The 26509-nt window shown below is 40.6% G+C and overlaps 1 protein-coding gene across 1 annotated transcript in view; it reads right to left on the bottom strand.

Annotated features, from left to right (window-relative positions):
- Window positions 1–247: 247 nt before the first annotated feature.
- gabrg3 (gamma-aminobutyric acid type A receptor subunit gamma3) overlaps window positions 248–26509 on the bottom strand; it is a 46521-nt gene continuing 20259 nt past the window's right edge. The window contains exons 4-9 of the mRNA XM_073476739.1: window positions 17505–17725; window positions 13786–13868; window positions 7609–7746; window positions 4910–5062; window positions 2448–2647; window positions 248–526 (exon numbers count right to left, since the gene is read on the bottom strand). Of these exons, the coding sequence (XP_073332840.1) occupies window positions 248–526; window positions 2448–2647; window positions 4910–5062; window positions 7609–7746; window positions 13786–13868; window positions 17505–17725 (1074 nt within the window). The remainder of the gene's footprint in view (window positions 527–2447; window positions 2648–4909; window positions 5063–7608; window positions 7747–13785; window positions 13869–17504; window positions 17726–26509) is intronic.

The raw sequence follows: 26509 nt of genomic DNA, 5'->3' as shown, positions 1-26509 counted from the left end.
AGTCCCTACAAACACAAGTCTTCCTCCCGATTGGTAGCACATTTCCCGTCTTTGTCTTGTCACAGTCCATCCTGTCCTCCCTCTCAGAATCAGAATTGTGTTGTATTCTCATACCTGAAGTCACAGCGGCAGAAAACTGTGCAGACACAACCTGTCCTCCGGGTAACAGCGCCGCAGTTTATTCGCCGTTACCTCTTTTTATTCTCGAATCTTCTCGTGTTGAACTGCGCCGTCCTCCTGCAGTGTGCTAAAGGTAGAGGTAGCCGACCCAGTACACGACGTTGAACAGCAGGAAGGAGGTGGGGAAAAAGACGCGCGAGTACGCGTCCAGTTCAAGTAAATCTATGTGGACGCGTCCTTTCCTCCACGCGCCTTCTTTACACTCCTCGAAGCAGCAGAAGAAGCTCTGGCAGTCTTTCCCGTCCAGACACTCGTAGACACAAGCGTCCTCAAAGTCCTGCCAGTACATGGAGTTGTTTAAAGCGATGACGGTGTGTGGAGGTCTCACATCCAGGACGGAGTAGTTCTGAGAAGAAGAAGAAGAAGAAGAGGAAGAAGAGGAAGAAGAAGAAGGTGGTGATAAAGAGGAACAGGAAGGAAAACTCATCAGATTAGTAGCAACCATGTATTGTCAGTGAACAGGCTTGTTGAGAAAATCTCGTCTTTGCATCGATCTGTTTTGTTTCCAGCCGGGCCTGTGTGTTATTTAGCCTATGGCTATTATTATTTAGCCTAGCTCCCATTATGTTGGAAGACAGATTACAATATGGTAAAAAATCCATTTCACAGAGGCAAAAAGATCCTGTCCTGTAACATTTATTATTGACTTCCCTTTTCCTCCTGCAGTGGCCTCTTCCTGCAGTCAGGGAGGGTCGTTGAGATAAAGTGGGGGCACCTGTGAAGGCCTCAATTAAAGCTGTAATTACCCGACTGCTCTAATTATTTCTCCCTCTCCTCGGCTCGCCATTGCAAGGTTTTTTGGTTTGGTTCGACCTTTTGCTGCCTTCGTGACTAACCCATACATCCCCATGCTACTAATGAAACCCATCTCTACACCTCATGCTTTGGTAAATAGTTTTTATTTATTCAGAGGAAAAACTCTTTGAAGCTGACCATCTTTCTCACATGCATCGAGCCGGTTTGTGACAAATATCTCTTATTTATTTTTGTTCAAATTCCCATGATGACCTTTAGTCCCCAATTTACCGGTAATGCAACTGTCTTTTCATTAGACGTGCCCCGCCTTATAAATAACCACATCCCTCAAACTTTACGTCTCCAGTTCTTGGTGCATATTTCTATTATAATCATTAAATATTTAATCTCCAAGCCCCCGACATCATCAGTGTTATTATCTCAGACTTGATAAAGCTCCTTTGGAGATACAGAAGACAATATTTGTACTGTCAAGGACCCACATGCAGGCAGGCAGGTACTGCAACTTGACAAAAGGTGAGTTTTATTACAATAAAACGAAAGTCCAAGTGCAATAAATCCAAAATCGAAAAATGTGGCAACAAAAGGCAGAAAACAAAACGGGAGAAAACCAAGAAACAAAAGCGAGGAGTAAAAAAGGCGGGAAAGCAGACAAAGGGCGGAAATGAGAAGCAAAACATGACACCTGAGGTCAGAACTTCAAAACAAAACAGGAAATAACCGAACCACAAACTGAGTCTGAGGCTGAGTCGTATTCCTGATTACTAGTTAACAAAGTTAATAAATGTAAAATAAAATAATAAAGCAACTGTGTTAATCTATCTAGTGAGCTTGACTTGCCTTACCAACTGAAGTATTTGTTTTTAAGTTGGCCCATAAGATCAGCTGAGACGTACTCGAGGCATTAAATGTTAAATACTGGACACAAATAACATAAATGGATGCAAATACATATTTTCAAACAGGCTAAACTACCTAATATTCTCTTAAACGACTGTCTTAATAAAGATTATGTCCCTGATCTTTTATTTTAGAAACATGAAACATGTTAATAAGCAATAAAAGTGCATTACTGCTCAGGAAGTTAAAACATTTTGTCCGTTATAACTTTTCAGATTAAAGCTCTGCTCGTCTGCACAGAACCTGAGGTGACAGTCTGCTCTCCTTCCTTCAGTTGTTGACGGGCGAGACGGGGCCCGTCTGTCTTGGTGTCTTGTTCAGACTGATGCAGTGTCCCTTAAAATAGTAACAGTCTTATCAGGAGAGCTTATAAAGGGCAGCGTCGCATCATCTCAACCCTGACGATTCTCTCACTTCCGTCTTGTGATAACAACGCCGAAGCACCATCAGAGGAAAAACCACTTCTTTAACAAGTGGGCAGCAATCACCAACATGAGGGCATCGCCCCAATCTACATTTTATCATTCGTATCTCTCGTGAGTTCATTTTTTGGGGGGGATTTTAAGAAGCTGCAAAAATATTAAGAAAGATATAAAAAAAAAACAACTCACCGATCTTTTAGGCTGCATGCAGCTGGGTCTCCGAGCGCTGTATGAGTAATAATTTAATGTGGCGTACTCCATCAGAGCGGCGAAGACAAACAGGAAGCAGACGGTGACGAAAAGGTCCATGGCAGTGACGTAGGACACTCTGGGCAGTGACGTCCTGGCCACACTGCTGAGGGTGGTCATGGTCAGCACTGTGGTTATACCTGAAGGACACAAGACGGGACAGACTCATCTCAGAAGTGATAATGGAGCGAGAAAAACCCTGTTGGCTGCAGCAAGGTTTCATGTTGAGACAAGTTTTTTTGGACAACCCCGTCTAACCTGTTTAATATATTTGAAATGTGTCCAAAACAGACTGAAACAGAATCCCATCAGTTTTCTCCGTGAATGGACAGGCTAACCCGGAGGTTAGCATCGCCCTGGTTCCCTCGACAAAAAGCCGATGGGATCTTTCAATTGGACTTTGGATTATTACAGAAAATAAGCTCTAAATTTGTGATACTTACACATTTTGTTCAGCGAGATAATCTCCACAGATGAACACCACTTTTATGGTTTTTTGAAGCCTTAAATAAATTGCTGGAAGTCAAACGCTAACCTCCACTCACCGTCACTGAGCTTCCTACCACACTATACTATACATTTGTTGAAGTTGTAAAGTTAGACTTAGAATAATGTGCAGCTAAAGTCGGCCTGTAAAGACGAATGAGTAGATGAGTCTCTAACTTTGGTGGTCTCATTTAGCCGCATAGCATCTGCCATTTTAAAGACACATAAAGGCTTTTTAGTTATGGGTATTTACTGACGTGTTTATGTCGGAGATCATAACGTGAACAAAACCCATTTAAAAAGCTCATTGACTTTGAGACGAGGGACCCAGAAGAGCACAAATGCTAACTTAGTCTTTGTTTTAGGACTCAGGAAGTTGATATGGTAAACGTGTCAGCAAACAGTTGCTTATTTTACATCTCCAGTTGGCATCGAGCGCCATTCAAATTCATGTCAAGTCTTGTGCTATCTGACAAACGCAAGTAAAATATTCACTGTTCTCTTTTAGCTCAGTTTTTGGTCTCCACCAACCCTAACTCCTGGCTTTTTTAGCTGCTAAAAGCTCACCAGTTTAGCACTTTCAGAGCTTTTTTACTTTAAACAGATGAAAGCGTTGAAGTGGAGGCCAGAAAACCAAAACAATGAGCTCAGAGAGGCTAAAACCTCCTGTGTCTGTAGAGACAGGTGATGATTCTCTGTGGGTTCATCACTTCCTTCACATTACACACAGTCAATCGATCCACTGTTAATATAAAAATACTGATCAGTGCAGCCTTTAAGATTAAGAGCTAGCATCATTTAACTCCTTCCTCCCTCCCGTCTCCTCCGTGAGCGTTATAAAGACACCTACAAGAAAAAAAACACACATCTGTGACTGTTTCACTGAGGTTCCCATGGTAACAAGCTGGCCCCATCTATTCCAGGTGGACATCTCACACTTCTCCGTTAGCCTCTGCTCGCCACAGTGATTACACTTACCTGCCGTCTGCTGATGCTGTGGCAGAGATTTGAGTTTTTTTTTTTTTTTTTGCTGTAAATTATAGTCTGAGCAGCAGGTTTGCAGAGAGGAAAAAGCATTTATCTTTACTGACAGCTCAATGTGGAGGAAATTGTCAGGTTCTGTATATTATGTGTCAAACATAAATGGTCGAAGGGGCCCGCTGCACGTGACCAGTTTTTTTGTTCGGGCTCGGTTTCTCCCTGTACTTATACCGTCATTATCTGCATTTTATCTCCTGATTTCCATGCGATTGATCCAGATTATTAATATATATAGCAGTCGTTATTCATTTCCTACATTTTCGTACAGAACACAGCGGTTCTGAGTGGATGATACAAAAACAGACCACTTGAGGGGGACGAAGAAATGAAAATCACGCATTCGTAGCACAGATTGCTCAGTAGTTTGCCCTTGTATGGTCCAAAACAGGCCCACTTACTTCCTACGTAATACCTGTCTACAAGTTTAAAAATTGCTCTACTTCAAGTAGCATTTTTAAAAATTCCTTTCTTGATGGTCTGGCCAAATATAATCGTGCTCAAAAATGTGAATAATGGAAGAAAAAAAAATGGGGAAAAAAAGATGAAATTACCTTCATCGAAATGTTCCTCACTGCACAACAACATATAGAGAGCATGCACAGAAGAGGGGAAAGAGCATAACAAAACAAGAAAGAGCAGATGGAGTGACTCAAGTTAGGCGACAAACAAATATCCATGCAGTATAGATAACAGCACGTAAAGCAAAACATGATTAAAGTGCGCAAATGGAAACCTCAAAAGTAAGACCTTGAGACGCCGTCTGCATCACTATTTCCAATTATCTCTACAGCTTCACATTTAAAGCGATGTTCCAGACATAAACAGAGCGTCCTGGTACAGACTCGGATAATAGACTGCCGACGAGAGCGCGGTACCTAAAGCCGTTCTGGCCGGCGTGGCGTCTTTTTTGATCCAGAAGGACACCCAGGAGAGGACCACGGTGAGGATGCAGGGGATGTAGGTCTGGATGGTGAAGTAGCCCATCCGTCTACTCAGGTCGAAGTACACCGTCATCACCACGTAGTCACCTGTGTGTGAGAGACACAACACAACACAACACTTGTCTCCAGTCACTGGAGCCACGGGTAGAGAAAATGTGCTAATGTGGCTAAAAATGAGCAAAATAACAAATTAGGGCTAAACAAACTGACACGGTAACACTTTATAATAACCATCATTAATACATGGTACCTTTTATAGTAAATTAAACTTCATTTAATCATTTCACTTCACAATTAAAGTCTTTATTAACCATTTATTAAGCAATTGTTTACTGTAAAATTACAAAATAAATGGTATTATAAAGCATCTCATTGTCTTTTAACCCTGAAATAACTATTATCTAAAGATATTTAACTATAAATTGTTAATCAGTATATAAACACTTACAGTTTATAACTGGCTATAGTCCCTCGTACTGAAGTGTTTATTAATGTATGTTAACAACTAAAACTTCTACTGTAAAGCATCTGCAACAGATAGTGAAGAACTGACAATATAACACAACACATACGTGTAAAAAATATGTCTGTCTGTATTTATTATTGATAATTAAAGCAACATTATGTAGAAATTGTCATTTTGTGCAATTTGAACCATCAAAATGACTTTGAAGCTGATATTTTAAGGTGAAAAAGCTACATAATGTTGCTTTAATAAACTTTGAACACTAATTATAATTATAAATTAAATGCTTATTTACAGGGCATTTCTTTTAAAGGACTAATACTGAGTACTAAGTGTGTACTAATGGTAATTATATATGAATTTAATAAATGTTATATGTATTTGAAAATAGTTTTTGACTCCATCGTCATCAAGGTCCTGAGATGCAGCTAACATCGAGTTGTTTTTTTTTTTTTCTCGAGGTCAAGAATAAAACCTACAAACTCAACATGTCTCCATGTCTAAACCTCTGTTTGTCTTTGTTTATCTGTTTAAACAGTCAGTAAATGTTCACTGGTGTTATCATCTATCATTAAACATGATACAGCTGTTTTATACTTTTACTCCATCGTTATGTGTTTATACATCAGATATTACACTACGAGGCGAAGTCACAATACAAATACATTAATTAACACTTGTTGATTAACAGGTTAACACTTGAACACAATGTCCTCATATCTGCTTTACAGCTACATTATAGTGCAGTTTAATTTAACTTGTGTTGTTACTGGCAGTGAGTCTTACATGGAGCCAGGTGGGGGGGTTAAAGTGCAGCGCTGCGTCGTCTGCTATCGAGAGCGAATGATGTATAACATTTCTAAAAATATAAGCGCTGAGTCAGCTCTATGCAGATCAGGTACAGCTTCCTCTTTAGGTCCCTTTATACCTTCAGCTGATAACAGTTATTATTAATGGGAGGGAAAAATGAACTGCATTACACACCATGATATAAATTGTGGGGGCCGCTGAACTGGATTTCATTCTTCTCGCCCCAAAGAGGTTTCAATGACACATTTTTTAAAGGATGTATTGGCTGCAGTTCTTAAAAGAACAGCAGGTAGTTTTCATTGTTAGTGGTGGAGTCCGCCATTCCTGCGTCTACATATGCACGAGGGATCCACAGGAAATACTGCTGCATGTAATCAGCAGGAAACACAATGTTTGTCAGTGAGGTCAGTGCTGACAGCGACTGATCAACAGAAATCTAAATGGTGGTAATTTTTTCTGCATTTTATGACAGTAGATCAATTTTACATATTGTAGGGAGAAACTAAAGTGAGCTGATCGGCTGCACACCTCCAACTCTTTACTGTGACCTGCTGTTGTGTCAGAAACCACTTAGATTGTATGAAGCATGAAATCAGAATGCAGTCACGATCATTGACTTTTTTCTGTGAATTTACGTTGATTTTTTTGGTTTTTTTTATTACAATTATCAACAGAATGTGAAGAAACAACATTTCTGACCTTATGATGTCTATGTATCGTTTTACAGAGACACAGTTAGCAGTTACTCTGGTGATATGCTGCAGTATGCTTTTGTTGCATTTCTGAAGAAGTAGCTGCTCAAGGAGAGCCGTATCGAGCTGAACTCGCCAATACCAACAGTAAGCACTGAGATCTGAAATACGACAAATACGTTTTATTTATGTGGAAGAGGACTTCTGTGAGCAACTTTTACAAATGTAGCATGACGATGTAGTGAAGAGATTCGATCCAGGGGACGACCATGACAGACGGAGAAGAGAAGTTTTTTTTTTACTTGTATTTTTTGCAAGCTCCGTGTAGAGGAGATATTTCATAAGCGATTACAGGACAGCATGTAGTGTGACTAATCGATTTGTCAGTTTATTTTTGAATTGACTTGGTCTAAACTGGGGCTTTTCTTTTTTTAGTCTTCATACTGAATTAAATTTTGGCAAGTACAAGTGTTTAACAGGGAAAACCTGATGGATACCAGCTCATCTCCAGCCACATGCTACATGTTTTCTAGTGTGATCTTCCACTAACAGTCTCTGTCTCTAGTGACAAACACAACTTTCACTGCACAATAAATGAATGAAGGAGTGAACGCCGTCTACTCGCTGGACGATGTGAATGAAACCGTACAACAGACGGATCCTACCTGCTGTCGTCTGTATGATGTCTGTAGTGTTTCTCAGGCCCATAAAATCAAACTGGTAGAGACGCCAGGACTTCTGGTCAGCCGCCTCCACAGAGTTCTTCCTCCACTTGTAAATCATCTCATCTCGTGGGTATCCATCTGCAATTACACAGAGCATGTGTGTGTGTGTGTGACCCTTGGCGCTACATGGCACATCCTAATGATGGATATCCTGTGCAGTCAGACCTAGGGCCAGCCTGAGCTACATTTGTCTTGTGATGGAGGCTGGGCTAATGAAAAGGCAGTCTGGAGTGAAGACAGAGGCAGAAGGAAAAGCAGATTAAATGAAAGCTTTGGTTCAATAATGCACTGAATCCATCTTGATGTTGGGCCTGACCTTCACATGATGCTCACGGAGCCTGGGAGTGCTTTTACAATCGATCATGTGCAGTTAATGACGGGTTAATGATGGCATTTACGCTTTGGTGTCGCACCAGCCTGGATCCGTTTCCAGTCTTAAACAGACACACGATCATTTTAGAAAAGCTAACAAAATTATCATCGCGCCTGATAGCAATTTGATTTAATAGGCTTTCAATTAACAAAAACATTAACTGCGAGGGAAGCAGTTGCCAAAACCACTAATTGTTTTCAAACATGCTTGATGAATGAATTCCATTAACATTTGCCACATTCTCTCATTTGCTATTAATGATGTCATTAAAGATTCAGCAATTGCCGCTCATATTCAGAACGTTCAGAAAATAACAGCTTACTGTTATAAACTTTTATGAATGGCGGCACTTGGTTAGAAATATTCAGTATGACATTTGCATAAAACATTAGTGATGGGCTCAAAGAACAATTTATAAATGACTGATGTGCTGAAGACTAAATACACATTAGCTTAAGAGGAAGACTTTCAGAATATAAGTGCTTCAGATGGATTCAGTTTGAAGCTCCGTGTCACAGCAGCACCTGGAGCACGTACAGCCTTTACTTTATGGATTATAACAAAAAGCAGTTTAAGTATATATTATATACAAATTTTGCTAATGCTAGCTAGCAAACGTTAACATTGCTAATGCTAACTATCAATTTAAACGCTAACGTTAGAGTTTAAAGTGGCATAAATGTCTGGTATTTTTAAAAAAATATGTACAGTAATATATAAAAATGTATATACATATGAGGATTTTATCAGACATACATAAAAAAAAATAAATTAATTTTAATTTGCATAATGACGTATACAGAAAAGTAAAAAGAAATAAAGGAATTAATACATTTGTGGAAATAAGTGGGTGGAAAATGCAAATGGAAAATAATAAAGAAATGATGATAAATACATACATTTAAATTATTATAATATTATTATAATTATGATTTTGGCAGGTTCAGTCCTCCGTACTTCCATGGTTACAGTTTCTTAAATATGGTGACTGGCTGCCTTTGTTTGTGTAAAATGAATCATTTTGGGGTTTGGAGTATTAGTTGGAAAAAACAATCAATATGAACGTGTGTTTGGGCTCTTTTCACTATTTTCTGACTCTTTTCAGACCAAACAATTCATTAATAATAATGAAACTGAGCCCTACATAACATAGTTAAAAATGAGCTCCAGCTTGACTACATGTAACTGCAACAGCAAAAGGTTTCTTACACATTAACGTATATATAAGAATACATCTGTTTATTGAAGTCACATTTTCAATCCGTGACTTGCACAGTAATAACAGTAATCTTCTTGTGTATATAAAATAATGTAGGTGTGTAATTAAAGAAGTGCAGACCTGATTCGTATTAGTCTACATGTACAACAATTATGATTCATTTTGTTTTAGTGTTAAAGTGTGTTGTACTGTAGCTACAGCAGCCGAACCTGAGTCATTATCATAACCGTACAACAGAGCTATTAATTTACAACTGCAGGAAATTGGAAAGCTCTCAGTAATAAAGTGGAAATTAAATTTTTTCTCACCATCCCCAAAACATGTGATACAGTGAGTCAGCGGCCGTATGCTGCTGAGAATTGCATTGTTCCACTCCATCTGTGTGTCTGACATGAAAGCACTGAGCTACAAGAAAGCACTACATTCATGACTAAACATGAAGTTTACTTATTTCATTTAATACTTGTGTTCATTAATGATCAGTGATTAAATATTAACTTTTAGTTATTTCTTTTTACCAAATCAGATTTACTGCAAAGCTGGTGTGTCTGTGAAAAAAAAAAAAATGAGGCTACATTCATATACAAATACATTCATGTTAATAAAAATGTAACTTGTATCAATCGATTTCTGTTTTTGCAACTTTAGCACAGCAACAACACATCCAGCACACAAACAGTCACATTAGCATCAATTTAAATGTGTTTCTCTGACCTCATGAGAATTTAAATGTAATACTCTCTCTGGTTTTGGCTCTGTGTTGAGTGTCACATGCTTCACCATGTTCACCAGCTAGCCGCTGCTATATCCGTCTACCATTTGGTGCTGTACAAAAAGCACACAGTATGTTTTTTGGTCGCCTCAGTGTTAAAACAACATTCCTGCTGCGGCTGGAAACAAGGTGAATCACCCACCTACAATGCTGTCTCACCTAGCCTTAGCAACCCACATGAAGGCCGGTTTGACCAACGAACTCTGAAACTCAGAGCTCACACGTGTCCTTAACGACTCTGTAAGGAAACTCCCACAGAGTTTAGACGCCTGCAACTCCCCTCCAGGTAGAACTGAAGAAGCCTCTTGGATGAGAGGTGAAACGTCTTCAAGAAACTGAAACAAGTCCTGTTGCCTACGATACAGCACTTAGACTTACCATGACCTGGATGACCGAGGCCCTTCATCAACAAGGTGAATGAGAGTGAATCAAAATCATCAAACTGTTACAATGAGCTTAAAAAAGCTAAAAAGCTCAGACGACTTGTGCAACATCTGAGTTTCCACTGACGTGGGGATGAGCAGGTTATGATTCAATTTTCGTCGTTGGGTGAACTTACACTTTAATAAGTCAGCGATGAGACAGAAGCTTCAGTCGATGTAGTATGTTAATTATCTGCAGTCTACACTCTGCTCCCTTCATGTTTGCATTGTACTGTAGTTAATTATTCCAGTCTCCAGAGACATGATGGCTTTAAAGATAAGCAGATCTGACTTAATCAAAAAAAAAACAAAAAAAAAAAACAGACAGGTTGTCATGGAAACAAGTGTAATGTCTGATGTTTTCCTTAGGTGAGGAGATTGGTTTGATGGATCTCAGCAGGACGGGTCCGCAGACATGGCGGTGCAGCGAGCGTGTTATAAGATCCATTATGCTGCACGAGTCGCGGGGTCTTATCACATTAAAGGACTCTGTGACGTTGATAATGGATCTCTGTGTGACCACTGTAGGCCCACAGCAGATAACACATCAACTTCATTTTCGACACAATGCTCCGTTCCTCAGGGCATCATCAGGTTTACTGAACGTCCTGCTGGATGCACTGACGACCCTTTAAATCTCACATCCGATCACCAACAGTCGGAGTAAAGTCTGCGATGTGAATTTACAGTTTCTGTTGAGCCACTTTTACCCCGCAGAACTCAGAAAGGTTGAGTTTAATACATTCTGGTGTCTTAAGACTCACGCCTAAAGCCCTGGTTCATGGCGATAATAAACTGTGCATCGTTAATAGTTACATTTGCTTTTCAGTGTGATAAGTGCAAAACAAAATACTAATTTTAATACGAAACATCACTTAAAAGCTGCTTTTTTAAATAAAAAACCTTCTTAATCGCCTTCAGACATGGACGGATTATGAGAGAACGGGCTCCCGGACGCATGATGTACAAACTGTCAACTCTTCATACTCTTCTTCCAGTTCAAGCCAACAATGCAGTTTAGCTTCCTGCTCCCCCTCAAACAAGACAAATTATATAATAATATAATAATAATAATAATAATAATAATAATAATAATAATAATAATAATAATAATAATAAACTTTATTCATATAGCACCTCTGAAAACAGAGTTTACAAAGTGCCTTGACAATCATGCGAAAGCAGGAAACTCAGGAAGACGATATTAAATTCAATAGTCCAGCCAAACACGCAGAAGTCTAGTCTGAGGTGAGTTAAAACAACAGAACAGTGTGTGAATGTAAAATCACAAAAAGTCAATACGAGTCATTACAAGTAAAAAGAATAAAAGTGATAAAACAGGCAAAAATCACAGAAAAGGAAAAGAGAGAGAAGAAAAATGAACGAATAAATAATTAAAAAGAAATAAATGCAAAATAGAAATGAATTAAAGAATAAAAACAATAAAAGAGGATTAGAAGAAGACGTCACTTCAGAGGAATTAAGAACAGATTAAAGATTGTGAGCAGTAAAAGGACAATAAATAGATTAAAGCAGTAAAGGAAAAGGACAAAGACATCACAAGGGAGGAATTACAAACAGATAAACAGACTAAGAGCAGTTTCCCTAACAGAGACCACGCCATCGTTCAGCATCAAGGTAGTTTTATTTGAATTGACAGAAGACTTGATGAGGATAGAGAAGGGGGTCGAGGTCGGTGGATGAAGGAAAAGAGCGTTGAATAAGGTTGTAGAGTGTCCGGACCGTCTAGGAACCAGGGAGGTTGAGACTCAGAGTTGGGGGCACGTCTCGATGAGCACGCATCTCGATTGCCACATCTTCATTATCCCCAAAAAGGTTTACTGGGCTTTGGGCTCATCGGATATCGGAGACACAGACTGTTCAAGATTGCTTGCTGAGGTGCGATGATGAGGTGGAGGAACTGAGTGTTTAGATGTAGATGGTGGCTGAAAACAGAGGGACTGGTGTTGGGTGATGAGGTTGACGGCATTGAGGTTGTCTGAGTGGATGAGGATGAGTTTTTTGGACCACTTGTGCCCCTGAAGAAGTGCAGCAAATGCCGACTGGATACGGTTGGTAGGGGCCAGAGGGAGGAGGGAGAGAGAAGAGTTACATGGGCCAACTGGAGGCGAACCATCTACTGTCGTAGAAACCTCCAAAACCTACCGAGGGTGCGTCGGTGTACAGCTGGATGTTCTCGGTCTGGTTGATTTGATCGTCTGAGGTGATGTAGTCATGGAGGGAATGAATGGTGGAAGGCAGGGACAGTGAGGGAGATAAAGGATCAACCTCGAGGGATGATGCGAACGGCGAAGTTGAGGTGTCCGAGCAGGGAGAGAAGCTGGTGCTTGGTACAGCGCTGGGCGAGGAGGTAGTTGGAGATGTACAAGGAGATACGGTGTAGCTTCTCGGTTGGGAGGTGAGTCTATCAAATGGCCTAAAATAAGAATCTTGTTGAACTTGGACATGAAATGAGATAAGAACTCTTCCAATTCTGGGATAAAAACACTGTTTGGCTTTAAAATTAAAATTAAAACGGGGACTCTAAAGTGTAGAATAAAGCCAAGATGTTCAAAAGATGTCAAATTAATGTTTGTAAAGGAGGTGCATCTGAAATCTTTCTTGTAAATGACCCCCCAAAAATCTCCCTGATGTCTCTAATATCTAGCTTATTAAAAGAATTAAAATCGTGACATGAGAATGATTTGTTATTACGAGATCTGATGTTCAGGGGACCAAAATTAACGGGTTTACAACTGAGAGGAGACGTGACACAGACTGTCGCTCCCCCTCAAACACACACATAGTATATCTTGAATCCTTCATTCTCACGTACTGTCTGTGCTTGGATATTCCTCTCATGGATAAAATGCACTACACAAATAAACAAAACAAAATAAAAAATAAATGTGACTATTAGCATAAAATAAATAAGTTTTTATCGCAATACTATAGCAAACATAACAAAACATGAATTACTTTTCCCCCTGCTGCTGCACTTCACTCATGAATAATTCAAAAAGATTCATGTTTGTATGTGCTGACAAAAGTCCTTTGGCCATCTTTGTCATAAATCACTACTTTTACAGATTTATAAAATATCTCATGTGTTAAACTAACACTTCTAATCACATTTGATGAAGTTGAATATTTGATGAAGTACTTCAAAATGAATTAAGAGTGGTTCAGAAGCAGCTGTACTCTGACTGACACTGACATCAGCTCATATTCAGTGAGTACTTGCTAAAAAGCGGCATGATCACCTCAGAAATACAAGATGAAACATATTTTTTTTTAATGTTTTGTTGCTACATGAGCAAGATGTACTCACAGCTGGAGAAGATGAGCGGACAGGAGTGTTCGTCCATTGGAAAGTTGTGCAACTGCAGCTGGCATTCTGCGTTTATTGTCAGCCTGGAAAGAAAAACCAAGAGAAGAGTTTGTGATACATCCTCGTCTTTTATTAGTACAATATTCATTATGAAACCAAATCATGTGAATATTTGTATTTATTAACACTGTCAAAGCAGGCCATCGATTAATTAGTTAATCAATATAAAGTTAAAGGTACCCTGCAGAGTTTTTGACCACTGGTAGTGCTGTGAAGCGATGTCTCGATCAGCGAGCCCATGTTTTATTTGTATATTGTACATTCCCGCCTATTTATCGACAAGTAGCAGTAATGCATTCAGAAAAGCAGCCATGCACCAGAACAATCTAGACAAGACAACAAATTGGATGTAAACGGTGCAGGTTTAGACTTTTCCCAACAAATTCAACAGAAATAATTCTAAAAATTGCACAAAATGCCAATTAATATTGCTTTAATATCCTAAAATGACTCCATTTGGTCTGTAGTATAAGCATCTAGAAGGATTTATTTAATACACTCTAGGTAGTCAAAATGTATCTATTGTCCTAGTATACATCATTATTCCTTGTTCCCACTGTAACGATGCATTAAATGAAACTAGTGCAGTGCCTGTTAAAAACATGCTGTTCAGCACAGATTATCTGGTAATTTGAGGGTTTACAGATCCAGTTTTGAGACTCTTGAATTGCCCACGGACTCATCAGAGCCGCCCCGATGATATCCAACATGTTTGATTAAAATCATGATGATTGCATTGGTACCCTCCGAGCAGGACCACAACAATCAACGAGAGAGGCATCCTGGAGCAGCTGACAGCACTGCCAGGAAATGGTAATAAATCCTAGCACCTTAAGGCTAATGTTAGCTAGCATACTGTTGACAGACTTGTTTCACCTTCTGCTTTTGTTTTTTCTCACTGCAACCCATTACTACAGAAAGCTTAAAGCACCACGCTAATCTCCATGTTGTTTACGTCTGCTTCCCCATGAGATCCCGTAAGAGGGATCGCACGTGTCACCAAATGTATTAAATTAAACATGTTGTGTGTCCAAACTGCATGAAATTCAACCCTGCACTTCTTTGTCCACAGCAACAAACCTGCCAACTGTGAAGCAGATCAGATAAATGGTGCTTGAAATATGCGAACAACATAAAGACGCACAGAGATTCCTCGCTTTAAAGTCAGTTACAGCATCCGTGCAAAGCAATAATCTCCACTGAAGAATAAAATCTGGACTTCTACGACTTTTATCAGCCTTCAGTGGCCTGTAATTCACAAAACTCATAACAGACAGAGTGATGAGTGACCAGCTGTGTTTACTCTGTGGACTGAGAGGAGACAATGTGACGTTCTTGACATTTCCCATCGCTCTGCTTCCACAAAGATGATACAGCAACAAACCTACTTTACACACACATAGAATATACGCGTAGAAATCTGTATGTGATGTAGCTAAAGACAAGCTGTCCCTTAAGACTAGACGTACCCGCGGAGCTCATTACGCAGCCAATATGTTGTTGACCCTTAATTATAAAGCAGCTGAAGAAAGCAACATGTCCTGTCTCTGTTGGAAAAGAGGCAACACAAAGCACGAGGAGCGTTCTGACCTTTTTAAACATGATGGAACCGACTGGCCGGTTTCAAACATTAGCCATTAAAAAATAAGCCTGATTAATGTTTCCACAGTTTGTGTTCCCGTGAAACAACAGTACATCTGACTGAAGACACAAGGCAGAAAAATGGGGGAAGAAAGGGTTCAGATGAAAATCATTGTAATGTAATTCTGGTGTGATCTTTAAACCTCATTAAAGCATGGAAATGGGACAATACCATGCATGTGGGAGAGGCATGGATATCACAAAATGTCATCTCTGTTTACTGCAGCCAAGCCAATGCACAATTAATACCCAATGACATTTCATTGTCTTTCTCTCATGCCATCGACGGATATTACTCCTCAAAGTTTTTGCCCGCTCCCTAATGCTCGATATCAATAGTGCTGGACGGAGGCGGATCTGGCCCCGGCTTTGTGTGCGACTTCCCTTTGCTCATAAAATGAGGTTACTTTTTCTTTTTGTTCTTTGCAGAAATGCGCCAGCTCTGTGTTGATTGTCACATTTCCCCGGGTCCAACACAGAGTCAAACCGACTGACACGAACTGAAAAAGTTTCACAGAGCTCGACTCAATCTGCCACGTAAGAGTCCTAAAACATTGTCGGTTAGAAATCTGGAGATGTCTCACAACATAAGGACGGTGCCAAAAAAGACTGAGCACCGTCAAGAGATGCTTGTGAAGGAGCAGTTTATATTAATGTCAAGTGCTCCAATTACAAAGAGTGCTTTAGGGCATGAGGGCGACTGCCTTTGTAAATTGGTCTTAAAGCTCAAGCAGGCACTTGCACGGTAATGACAGAGGCTAATTGCTTTTGTGCTGCTCTTTTTTGGAGACTGTTTGCCTCACAAATGAATTTACAAACATTTTTTTTGTGCATAAGCCTGCTGAAGTCTGATGCAATATGACTGATTGGTTGATCGATGAAGCCCAGTGACTCCCGAGGGAAGTTTAAATGGAGACACAGCAGCACAGAGCACATGGAGATTCAGGGAGGTAACTATAGGGGACATGTTGACATGACTTTCTGATAAAAAGGCACTTCATGGGAACCAAGAAGTCCAGAAAAATCTTCACACTATATTATCCTGTGGCTTTGTGTTGCTGAGATGTCTGCTCAGAGCCCAGAGGATGCTAAAAGACAACACCAAGCCACAGTCTGTTCACGCTGCTACAGAAGTATCTGCTGCCGTACCACCAAACTACAGAGCAGTTTTTTTTTCTTCAGGCTGTGAGACTCCTTAATTCATCATCTGCATGCCACTATATAAAACATTTATTTACTTTTCTGTGGCATAAAGGGGCTTAAACTCTGATTTCGCTCTACAATCTGTGCTGTGAGATGACTAGTAAATAAAGTAGGTCTAGTTGGCATTTTGTTGCCGGGTGATTCATGATTTACTCTTGAATACCAGCAAAATAAATAAACAAACAAATAAAAAAACAATAAAACATGATTTTGTATTTCATTTTTTTTTTTTGGCAAATGTAAAAGGTCTGTTATAAATATTGTTTGATTCATCATTTCATCACTTAAAATGTGGCAGCTGGTCAAGATTTTGTCATAGCTAGGGGTGTCAGGATATACCAATATTGATGATAACCGTGATATTTAAAAATGAAATATTGATATCATGTTTAAAAAAATCACATATTATAAGATCATGTAAATCTTCTGTCATTTCCTTTTCTTTCTGGCCTTGCTTTCTGTAAGAATGCACTTGACACGGATTAGAGCGAGACACACGATATTGTGATAATATCGTTATCGTGAATTGTGTTGGCTACGATAATCATGTAGTGAACATCTGGTATCGTGGCAGCCCTAGTCATAACTAGTCCTAGTCACAGAAGTCGAGATCGCCAACCAAATACTGTACCGGTAACGTCTTTAATCCAACTAGCGCGTGGCCAGTTGGATGCCATCACTGTCAGCAGGCAGCAGCAGACGCAGAGTTGCCACTGCAGTAATGGCGTCGATGCTAGATAGTCTATACTGTGTCCTAAAACTCTTTACAGAGTCTCTTTTTGTTTTAAACCAAAAACCAACTTTTCTGTGATTACCTTAAGGTGTAAAGTATCTTCCCATCGTTCCATATCCTGAGCAGCTGGTTGGGCATTGTAATCCAGTGGGAATCTGCATTCTTGGAGTTTCTGAAGATAGTGTCTGGGAGCCAGATAAGTCCGACCATATTGCTGTTCAAAGTCAGTTTCTTCATTGTGCTGTTGTATCTGAGGCGGCTGTCCGTCCACGTCTGGGCGAAGATGATGTCGATTTGGTATTCCTGCAGAGAAAAATCAAAAAAACATGAGAGTGGATGTACAGTGGTGCCAAAACTAACACTTCACTAATGCTGTTCGGTGGCCTTGGTGCTTCAGCTTCGCCTGCTGAGTATCAAGAGTATTGATTTTCTTTTTAAACGACACCAACTAGAAGGATTACGGGTTTCTGCAACACATATCTGTACGCCATCTATCATTCATCATGTCCACCAGCGGGAGCATTCATCATTTAACTTGTTCACTGGCCCGTATGTCGAGCACAGACCTCACCGGCCACCTCTCAGTGATTTGCTTAACTCACCATTGTGCTGACAGTAAAAACCCTCCAAGGCTGTCGGAGCATCTGCCTGTGGCTCCTGTCAGCACCTCCGGAGCAACACTCAGTTTGTCGCCACATTTGTTTGATAGACTCAAAAATCATCATTTATGACATTTTTTAAGTCCTGTGTATAAAATTATGTCAAAGAGGGGTTCACCAAAGTCAGGTTTCATCCTCTGGAGACCATGAACGCCTGTACAAAATGAATCCAGTCACTAGTTGTCGAGATATGACAGTGAGGTGACAGTGCTAACCGCTGCCCCGTCCGCCATGATGCTAACATGGCTAATTAACTTTAAAAATACTGAAATAAAGCAGCACTGTTTTTGTGTAGTCTTCAGGTCAGAGAAGCTAAAAACATCACGTTGCTTTGCAGAAACCTTTTCGGCTTTTTCCATCAAGGCTACTGTCACCTGGAAATCTGAGGGCGATCAATCCAACTCACTCCCTCGATGTTTCTTAACAGGGGTTGTGCGGTTGAGCGCTCAGCTCGATGGATTCAGGAAAAGCAAGAAAACAGGAGCAGGGAAGTCGAGAAGGGAAGAAGGTATGTTTTCTTTCTACGTGTACCTGATTCAGTTTTTCTGATTCTGATGTGTGATATTTTGCTAAGTTTAGAGGCAGCTAGGCTAGCTATTTTCTAAGCTCTAAACTGTTTGCCGGCTCTCGTACATATTTACCAGGTTTCAAACCCTGTCATGCTATCAATCTTCTTATTTAACCCCTGGTAGGAAAGCAAACAAGAATATTTCCCAAAATGTGAAACTGCTCCTTTAAAAGGGGCTCTAAGTAACAGTTTGGCGTTAGTGAAAAATGAGCCCTGTCTCTCGTGGTTGCCTTTACAAGCCCGTGGATGATTTTGTTTAATGCTGCTGGACTGTGGATCTTTATGAAGGACCGTTATGGACGGATCAGAGATTCCCCAAGGTCCTGATGTGAACAGGGATTTCTCAAGATCTAGGCCACAGGTAATCAGCAGCTATTGGGTGCACCTGTGATGTTCTCCCTCACCTGGCTGCAATCAGTCAGCTGGGAGACGATATAAGGGGGTCTCAGTTCACCTGCTCAGGTGGTTGTGTGTTTTCAGGGAGTCGACACCTTCAGTCGGCTCTCTGTGTTTTCTGTTTGGGTGAAAATCTGAGTTGTGTCTGAGATTTCTTTCTTTTGGCCAGTTTCTATACATTTTGTTTCCCCCCTGATCAGTGACTCCCACTTCCCCTTTGGTTTTTGGGTCCAATCCTTTTGTTCGTCTATCATTTTGATAGAATCAGTGGGGAGACTGTGGGTTTTTCTTCCCACCGCCACCTTTTAGACACCAAGGGACCAAGTTTGCTTTGAAACTTTTGTGATTTGTGCAGAGCTTTGTTAGATCCCCAACCCGCGACCCCTTCAGGTCCTTCAGGTTTTGTTTTCTGGGGAAACGTAACAAGGACTCAGATTGGATTTTCCACGACCCTCCAAAGGTTCTGACTTAATTCACGTTCTCGCCTCACTCCACTCAAGATCAAACTGTCCATTGAGTTTGGGTCTACAGTAAAAGCCACTGTCTTTTCTCAACATCTGAAACCAAACACAAACATATTTAAAAGGAGGCACCCTATAGGTGGTGCTCCCTCAGGTGTCAGGTGTTGGTGATTTTAGCACCCTGAGGTGTGAAGTACAAACAGTGAAAAGCCGATATATGTTGGTCACACATAACTCCCAGGAGAAAACATACATTTTCAATATACATCGAGGTATAGATGTACTTGACTCTGCAATCATCCAATCAGCTTGAAGGCAAACAAACTCTTTTATCAAAACCCGAGTTGACGTTCCTTTTAAAGTTCTTGTTTTGTCCACAACTCAGAGACATTCAGTTTACTGTCATGGAGGACAAAGGAATCTAGAAAATATTCACACTTAAGAAGCTGGAATCAGAGAATTTTTGCTGCGTTCTGAAAAAATGACTCAAAACGATTAATTGATCATCAGATTAAATTAAATTGTTGACAACTAATTGATTAACTGTTAACAAACAGTTTTCACAGTAAATTCTGACAGTAAACTTCTGTAATTCTGCCTTTGCATTGCATTGGAAAATTATTTTGAATATTACAGTAAGCTGCTGTGAATTTGAATTAAAGCAGCATTCTGAAGCGACCGTAATTTTTTTAAAAATATGATACATTACAAGGAAATACTGTAATTAGGGTCGTACAAAAATAATTAAGCAATAAAATATTGTAGTTTCACAACAAGGTACGCATGCTAACATGCTAAAAGGCTAACAACATGGTAACAGGCAAACAGGCCTACAAGTGGTCCAACAAGGTACACAGGACCTTCTTGCTGTGGGGCAGCAGCACTAACCTGCTGCCCTAATTACAGTATACTACTGTGCATTTACTGAAACTATTAGCCAGTAATTATATGCAAAATTACAGCAATTTTGACAGAGTAGATGATATGTGGCTACTTATAGCCACCTCTGTGATTATGTAAATGAGTGTTTTGCACCGACAAACAGTTAAATATAATGCCGATAAGCAGTACTGGTCTCTATTTTTTTTATCTAACTGCATCGGCAGTGTGGCTGTGTGAGCTCAGACAAAGCCAAAAAATCTCCTCAGCAACAGCTGAGTTGTTCCGGTCCTCTTCAGCAACAATACAGATAAAGATGTTCAGCATAATGAAATTAATAATAGTCTGCCCTCCTCCAACCAGCCCACACCTTTTCATACAGCTGCCACCGTCTGAAATGCATTTGACCTTTTACCCGGTCTCTACACCAGTTTGAACAGCTCGCCAATTAGAATGAAGTCTATAATCAGGAGAATCACTGGGTGCTCATGACCTTTAATTGTATGGCGCACAGGGGATTTGAAATAACCGAACATTATGCAGCATTTAATGACCGGTGGAGGAAAAGTGATGCAAATCAAATAAATAGAAACTGATGCGAGCTGCACAGCACATCTGGAAATAGTGAGCTGCGGATGGAGGGTGAGAGGTAAATCTCTAATAACACACAGTTTTGTAATCTCCGATATAATTTCACATTAGAAGGAAATCATAACAAGAGCTGAAAGAGTATCGATCTCACTTCCCCTCCCCGCTGCTTGCAGCTGTGTTCAGCCACTACAGTGAGGCACGGCTGTGAAGAAAATGGGTCTTTCACCTCGTGTGCCTCAGAGGAGCTGCTATATTAAGGCTGTTGATCTGGAGGTACTGCATATTCTCACAGTGAAATCAAAGATAAGGCTCTACAGTAGGAAAAGACCCCACGCGATAAATTCATTCAAACTGAAGCACCGAGGAAATGATTCCCGGAGACGTGCAGACTTGTCAGTTGCTTAATACTGCATGGAAACACCACCTGTATGGGGATAGTCCCCTTAGATCCAGTTAGGGGAAAATGTAATGCTGTTGCTGGTGTGAACATTATTCTGAACATCAGCACTTCTTTCCTGTTTCGACATGATATCTTTCCTTGGTTTTGAGTTTTGGTTGACTAGCCCTGACCTCGACCCCGTCGGACACCGTCAGGATGAATTGGCATGTCGACTGCCTGCCGGGCCTGATCACCCGACATCAGTTTCCAACCTCTCTAATGCTCTTGTGACTGACTTGGAGCGAATCCTTGCAGCTAGGTTCAAAATGTTGTCAAGTTCCCCCCTCGCCAAAACTCCCCCTGTGAAATGGGAAACCCCTTCATGACCGTCATACATCATCCGTCGATAGCGGTCGAGTAAACAGACGCAACCTGGACATTTCTAATATGTCGTCTTCAGCTGTGGTGATTTGTCTTAGCAATCCTGGTTTTATCCCAATGCTATTTGCCACTGCTGTCAAGTCATCAATAAAAAAAAAACACACTGGCCACTAGTGATGCTTTACAGGCTAACATTAGCAACCTGTGCTCCTACCCTGAACGTCTGCAATGATAATAGATTTCGGGCGTCACTTGCCATCAACTGGTGGGAAAAGCATTATTGAAAGACGTCAAAATGCTGGACTGCCATGCACAAATCAGCAATAACAATGTTATATTTGCTAGTTAGCTAGTGAGCTAAAGGGACACCAGCAAACAAGTAGCGACTGTTTAATGCTTGTTATAAAGAAAAGGCCTGCACTGAAGGGAAAAGTCATAAAAAATGTTGTATTTTAACCAGAACTTTTAGCTTTTTATGTTTAAACAAGAAGAAAACAACATATTGTAGTTGTAGTTGTTCTGCATGCGTAGTGGTACTACGCATGCAGAAGGTTTCAGGACACCAACTTCTAACAGTTTGAGTGCCGTCAGCCGCCAGAGAACTTGGATGACGATTGGATTTTGACGGGAAGGGGTGGGACACATGTCATACGACCACCATCCCTCACTTTACAGATGGTTTGTCTCCTCTCTGATAATGTCTCAGATACCATCAGTCACAGTGATCAGTGGAGGAGGCTGAAGTAGTTTAGCCAACTTCACTTACATTCACCACCGCAGCAAAAACAATCTCCTCCGTACAGTAATCTGTGATTCAGTGTGGCTTTACTTTAAAACACAGGGTGGAAAGTGTAATATTTAATTCCATCATTCATCATTCTCTCCTGTCTAACAGATGTTAAGTTGGGTCACACTGAACACATTTACTCTTACAATGGAATATTTCCCCATCACTTTTTTAAATCATGTGGACAAATGGGAATATTAGTCATTATTGAAAATCTGCACATGGTTTAAAGTCGACTCTGATAGGTGAGGAAATTATCCTGCCAACAGTTTACCCGGTGTTTTTAAAATGACCAGAATACAAATCAGACAACAACCGGGCTGACTAATGGCTCAGGATGGAATAAACAGCTGGAATCTGAAGCAGCCTGGAAGAAGCCACCTACCACGACAACACGTCTGCTCTGCGCCGCCTGCAGCGGTGCAGCTTTTCATTACGGTGACGAGACAGCGGAGGCATATGCCGCTGACCCTCCTGTCTCCTTATGCAAATCAGGCATTATGAATGTTTTTTTGTTGGATGAACTGTCCATACTGTGTTGTCTGAGCTGGGTAGGACTTATCACCACATTCTGTATTAGCAGAACCTCTTTACTAATGATTATATCTATAATATGACACTGTTGCTAAGACACATATTTTCATGCTTTTTTGTCATTTTGCTGAACAAGATATCTGCAAAGACATGCTTAACAAAAACTACCTTTTTAAAAATGTTTTTTTTCTTGTATTAATGTTGCTTTTTTTCTCCCTCCGAAGACTTTTTTTCCCGGCGCCATTCACGTCTCACATTACCGTGAGTTCAAGGACTTGATGAAACCTCTATTTTTCAGCTCTCTAGCACCTTTTAACTGAGCAGAGAAGTGCTTAATAGCGTTCTACCTCTGAACAGTCTTGTTCTCGGTAGAAATGACCCATTTTCAGACACAAAAAGTTACCGTTAACATTTGAACGCCCTCGTCAAATAAACATTTTCATGTGTATTAAAGTTACATAGCGCTGGTCACTGCAGTAGGTACTTTAAACTAGGGCATACGCAGCGTGAAAGCTGGCACTTGATGATTATGCGGCAAAAGCCTTACAGTACATACTGTATGTGTCCTGTGCTTTGAGACGTCTTGTCATGTTCCTCTGTTGGCTTGAGGTCTCTCCCTGTGTCCTCATTAGAGGCGGCTGAAGGTCGATCAGAACGAGGAGACAAACTTTCATCATCCACCTGGTGTGATCTGCTGCTCGGAGCTTTTGTCGAGTACACAGATACAGTGTGTCAGTGTTTGGGCTGAAGATCTCGATAACTAACAATTTGACAGCAGGTGCTACAAAGCAACAGAACACAGGTTGTCAATGAGCAGTTACTTTGAGCTGGGATGTGACAGAGGCAGTTATTTTCCTCACTTTCATTTCATCTTTGAATGACACAGTTTGCACACTGTGTTGCTCTCACTACAACTATCATTTGTGATGAATGAAACACTTCATTTATGAACCGTGTCACATGGAGGCTGTGGATGGTGGCTGTACAAAGTCCAGGACCGTGTCACACCAGAATACAGGGTTCACATCCAGCCTGTGGTTATGTTTAAGTAACAAATGCACTTTTGGTTGAGGTAAGAAAAATATTTTCAGTTCATGAAACAGCTTCGAAAAATGAGTGAAAGGTTCAAAAACACTACAAGCTCCAGATGGGGACTATTGGGATGAAAGGTGCCGAGCAGGATGAGAATCTTTCGAGCGGCCCGGTTCAAACTGAAGTCGGAGACAGTGAACCGAGCACGAGTCAATCCTGAGCTCCATCAGACGGAAACTCTCATAACAGAGACAGAAAAAGTCCATTTGTGGGAGCAGATTGTCGGCACACTGAATGTTGCTAGTGAGCGTTATGCTGTTTCACCCTGCGTCTGGTAAGTTTGTTACGAGCTGTGTGGTCGTCCATCTGTTACCATAGTGTTAGCAGCTGTCAATCAAAACCAACGCGCACGCTACTGGATGACTGTCGGTCATAATGGTGGTACATGTAACCCGTAGGTGTAGTTTGAGAAGCACTATGAACTGCTGTTCACACCTTCACTTTTAAATGAGAGCGTGAGCGAGCCACATCTGTTCCCTCCCACAGTTTAATGACATAGAAACTCTGGACAGCCCATAGTGTGCCCCACCTCTCACCCAGTGCATGCTGGGAAGGGCTCAAGCCACTGCAGAGATAAGAATAATGGATGGAAATAAATGTAGTTTGTCAACAACATCCTGCACTGCCCTCAAGGAAGCTTAATGTTGCACATGGGACGCTTGTTATTGTGGTGTGTTTTTTTTTTTTTATGTTTCAGAGTTTAATCGGTTTAATAAAGAGACATATGACACATGCACATGCTGGTTATGGGTCACTTATACCTCCTCAGCCCCGCCCAGGTTTTGTCTTGTTTGCACAAATAAAAGATTTTCTGTCTTTAGTAGCTGCCAAGATGCAAGAAGAGACAAACCCCCAACAAGTGTAAAACATAATGTGAACAGCAATAGGCAAAAAGGTATAAAAACAGCAACCAGCAATAAAAGCGATTAAAAGTGGACACGCAGACATCATGAAAGTCATGAGCAGTGTTAAAACAGGAAACATATTTTCGTAAGTCTATTACACTGATTGGAGCACACGAGCAGCGTGTTATTATTCCACTGAGATCCGTTCTGTTTGTGGCGTTACCAAGAGCCTCATTATACGATCCTCCTGATGATGACTTCATTACCAAAATCTTCCAGCCAGAAAAATGAAAGAATTAGATGCATCACTTAGGCCCATTAAGTGAAAACACACTTTTCAGCTCGCATCTGATCCATCCGGTAACTAAGTCGAACCAGCTGACCCGCCTATTATGGAAAAGATTTTTATGAAGTGAATAAAAAAAAAAAAACTTTTCAAAGCAATTTTCTGTCACAGCAGGTACGAGCCAAACAATCAGAGTAAGCTGCAAATTTCAGGAACATTACGAATTAATATTGTGCTCGGAGCTAAAGAAAACCACGGTACGGAGGATGTTGCAGTCGTCCTGCCAGCAGCCCGCTTACACAGTGGGAAACGGACCGGCATGAATATTGTATTTCTCTGGATATCCAGCGTGTGATAGCCTGTGAGTGGGCAGCTCTCTCCACAGGGTGAGAATAGCAACAGGGACCCCACTGGCACCGGTTTTCGTTTTGGCAGGACTTCCCGGTTGACACCAGGTTGCCGTGGACACTGAATGACCCACAAGTATAAAAATAGCTTCTTTATAATTACAAAGACGCTGCCTCCTCCGACGTAACATATTGTTCATTGCTTATTAAAAACACAGCTCTGCTTATTGTTTCTACTGAATGGGTCATTCACAGTGTGCTTAATCGTCACTGTGCTAATGAAGAGAAAAATCAAGGATGGGTTTCCCCGATTACAGCAGCCCAGGAAGTGCAGCAGCAGCAGCAGGTAGAAAATACTTTGCGACAATGTACATTGTTTATTAATAGGACCTGCTTCCTTCTGACAAGCTTTAGAAGCAATTTATCAGGTCTAGTGTTTCCTCAGCAGATATGCACATAATAAAGATATTTATGCAAACTGCTTGATCTATAAATGGATTGCTAAGAACTTTTAACAGACATTCATGGTCCCCAAAGGATGAATGTACAGATATTGGTGATCCCCAGACTTTTTCCTTAAGCACCACCACGAGCTTCACGTGAAACGTCTCAACAGCTCTGGGTGGACTGCACTAAAACAAGCTTCTTCTAGTGCTGTCACTGGGTTGAAATTCAGGTTCAGTACTTTGGTTTAACTAATTTTAAACTAATGACATTCAGATTAACTTCAAATATATTCTTAGTGCTGATCATCAAATGCTAGCGTGCACACATAACAAACTAAGATTGTGAACATACGAGCACAGCCACAGTGCTGCTATAACTGTTTACTCTCTTCTTTGCTTCTTTGTTAATGTCCTTCAGGAAATTTGAACACTTGTC

Source organism: Pagrus major, chromosome 11 (genome assembly GCF_040436345.1).
Source record: "Pagrus major chromosome 11, Pma_NU_1.0".
NCBI lineage: Eukaryota > Metazoa > Chordata > Actinopteri > Spariformes > Sparidae > Pagrus > Pagrus major.
Note: the sequence above shows the minus strand (reverse complement) of the source record. Positions and strands in the feature narration are given on the sequence as shown.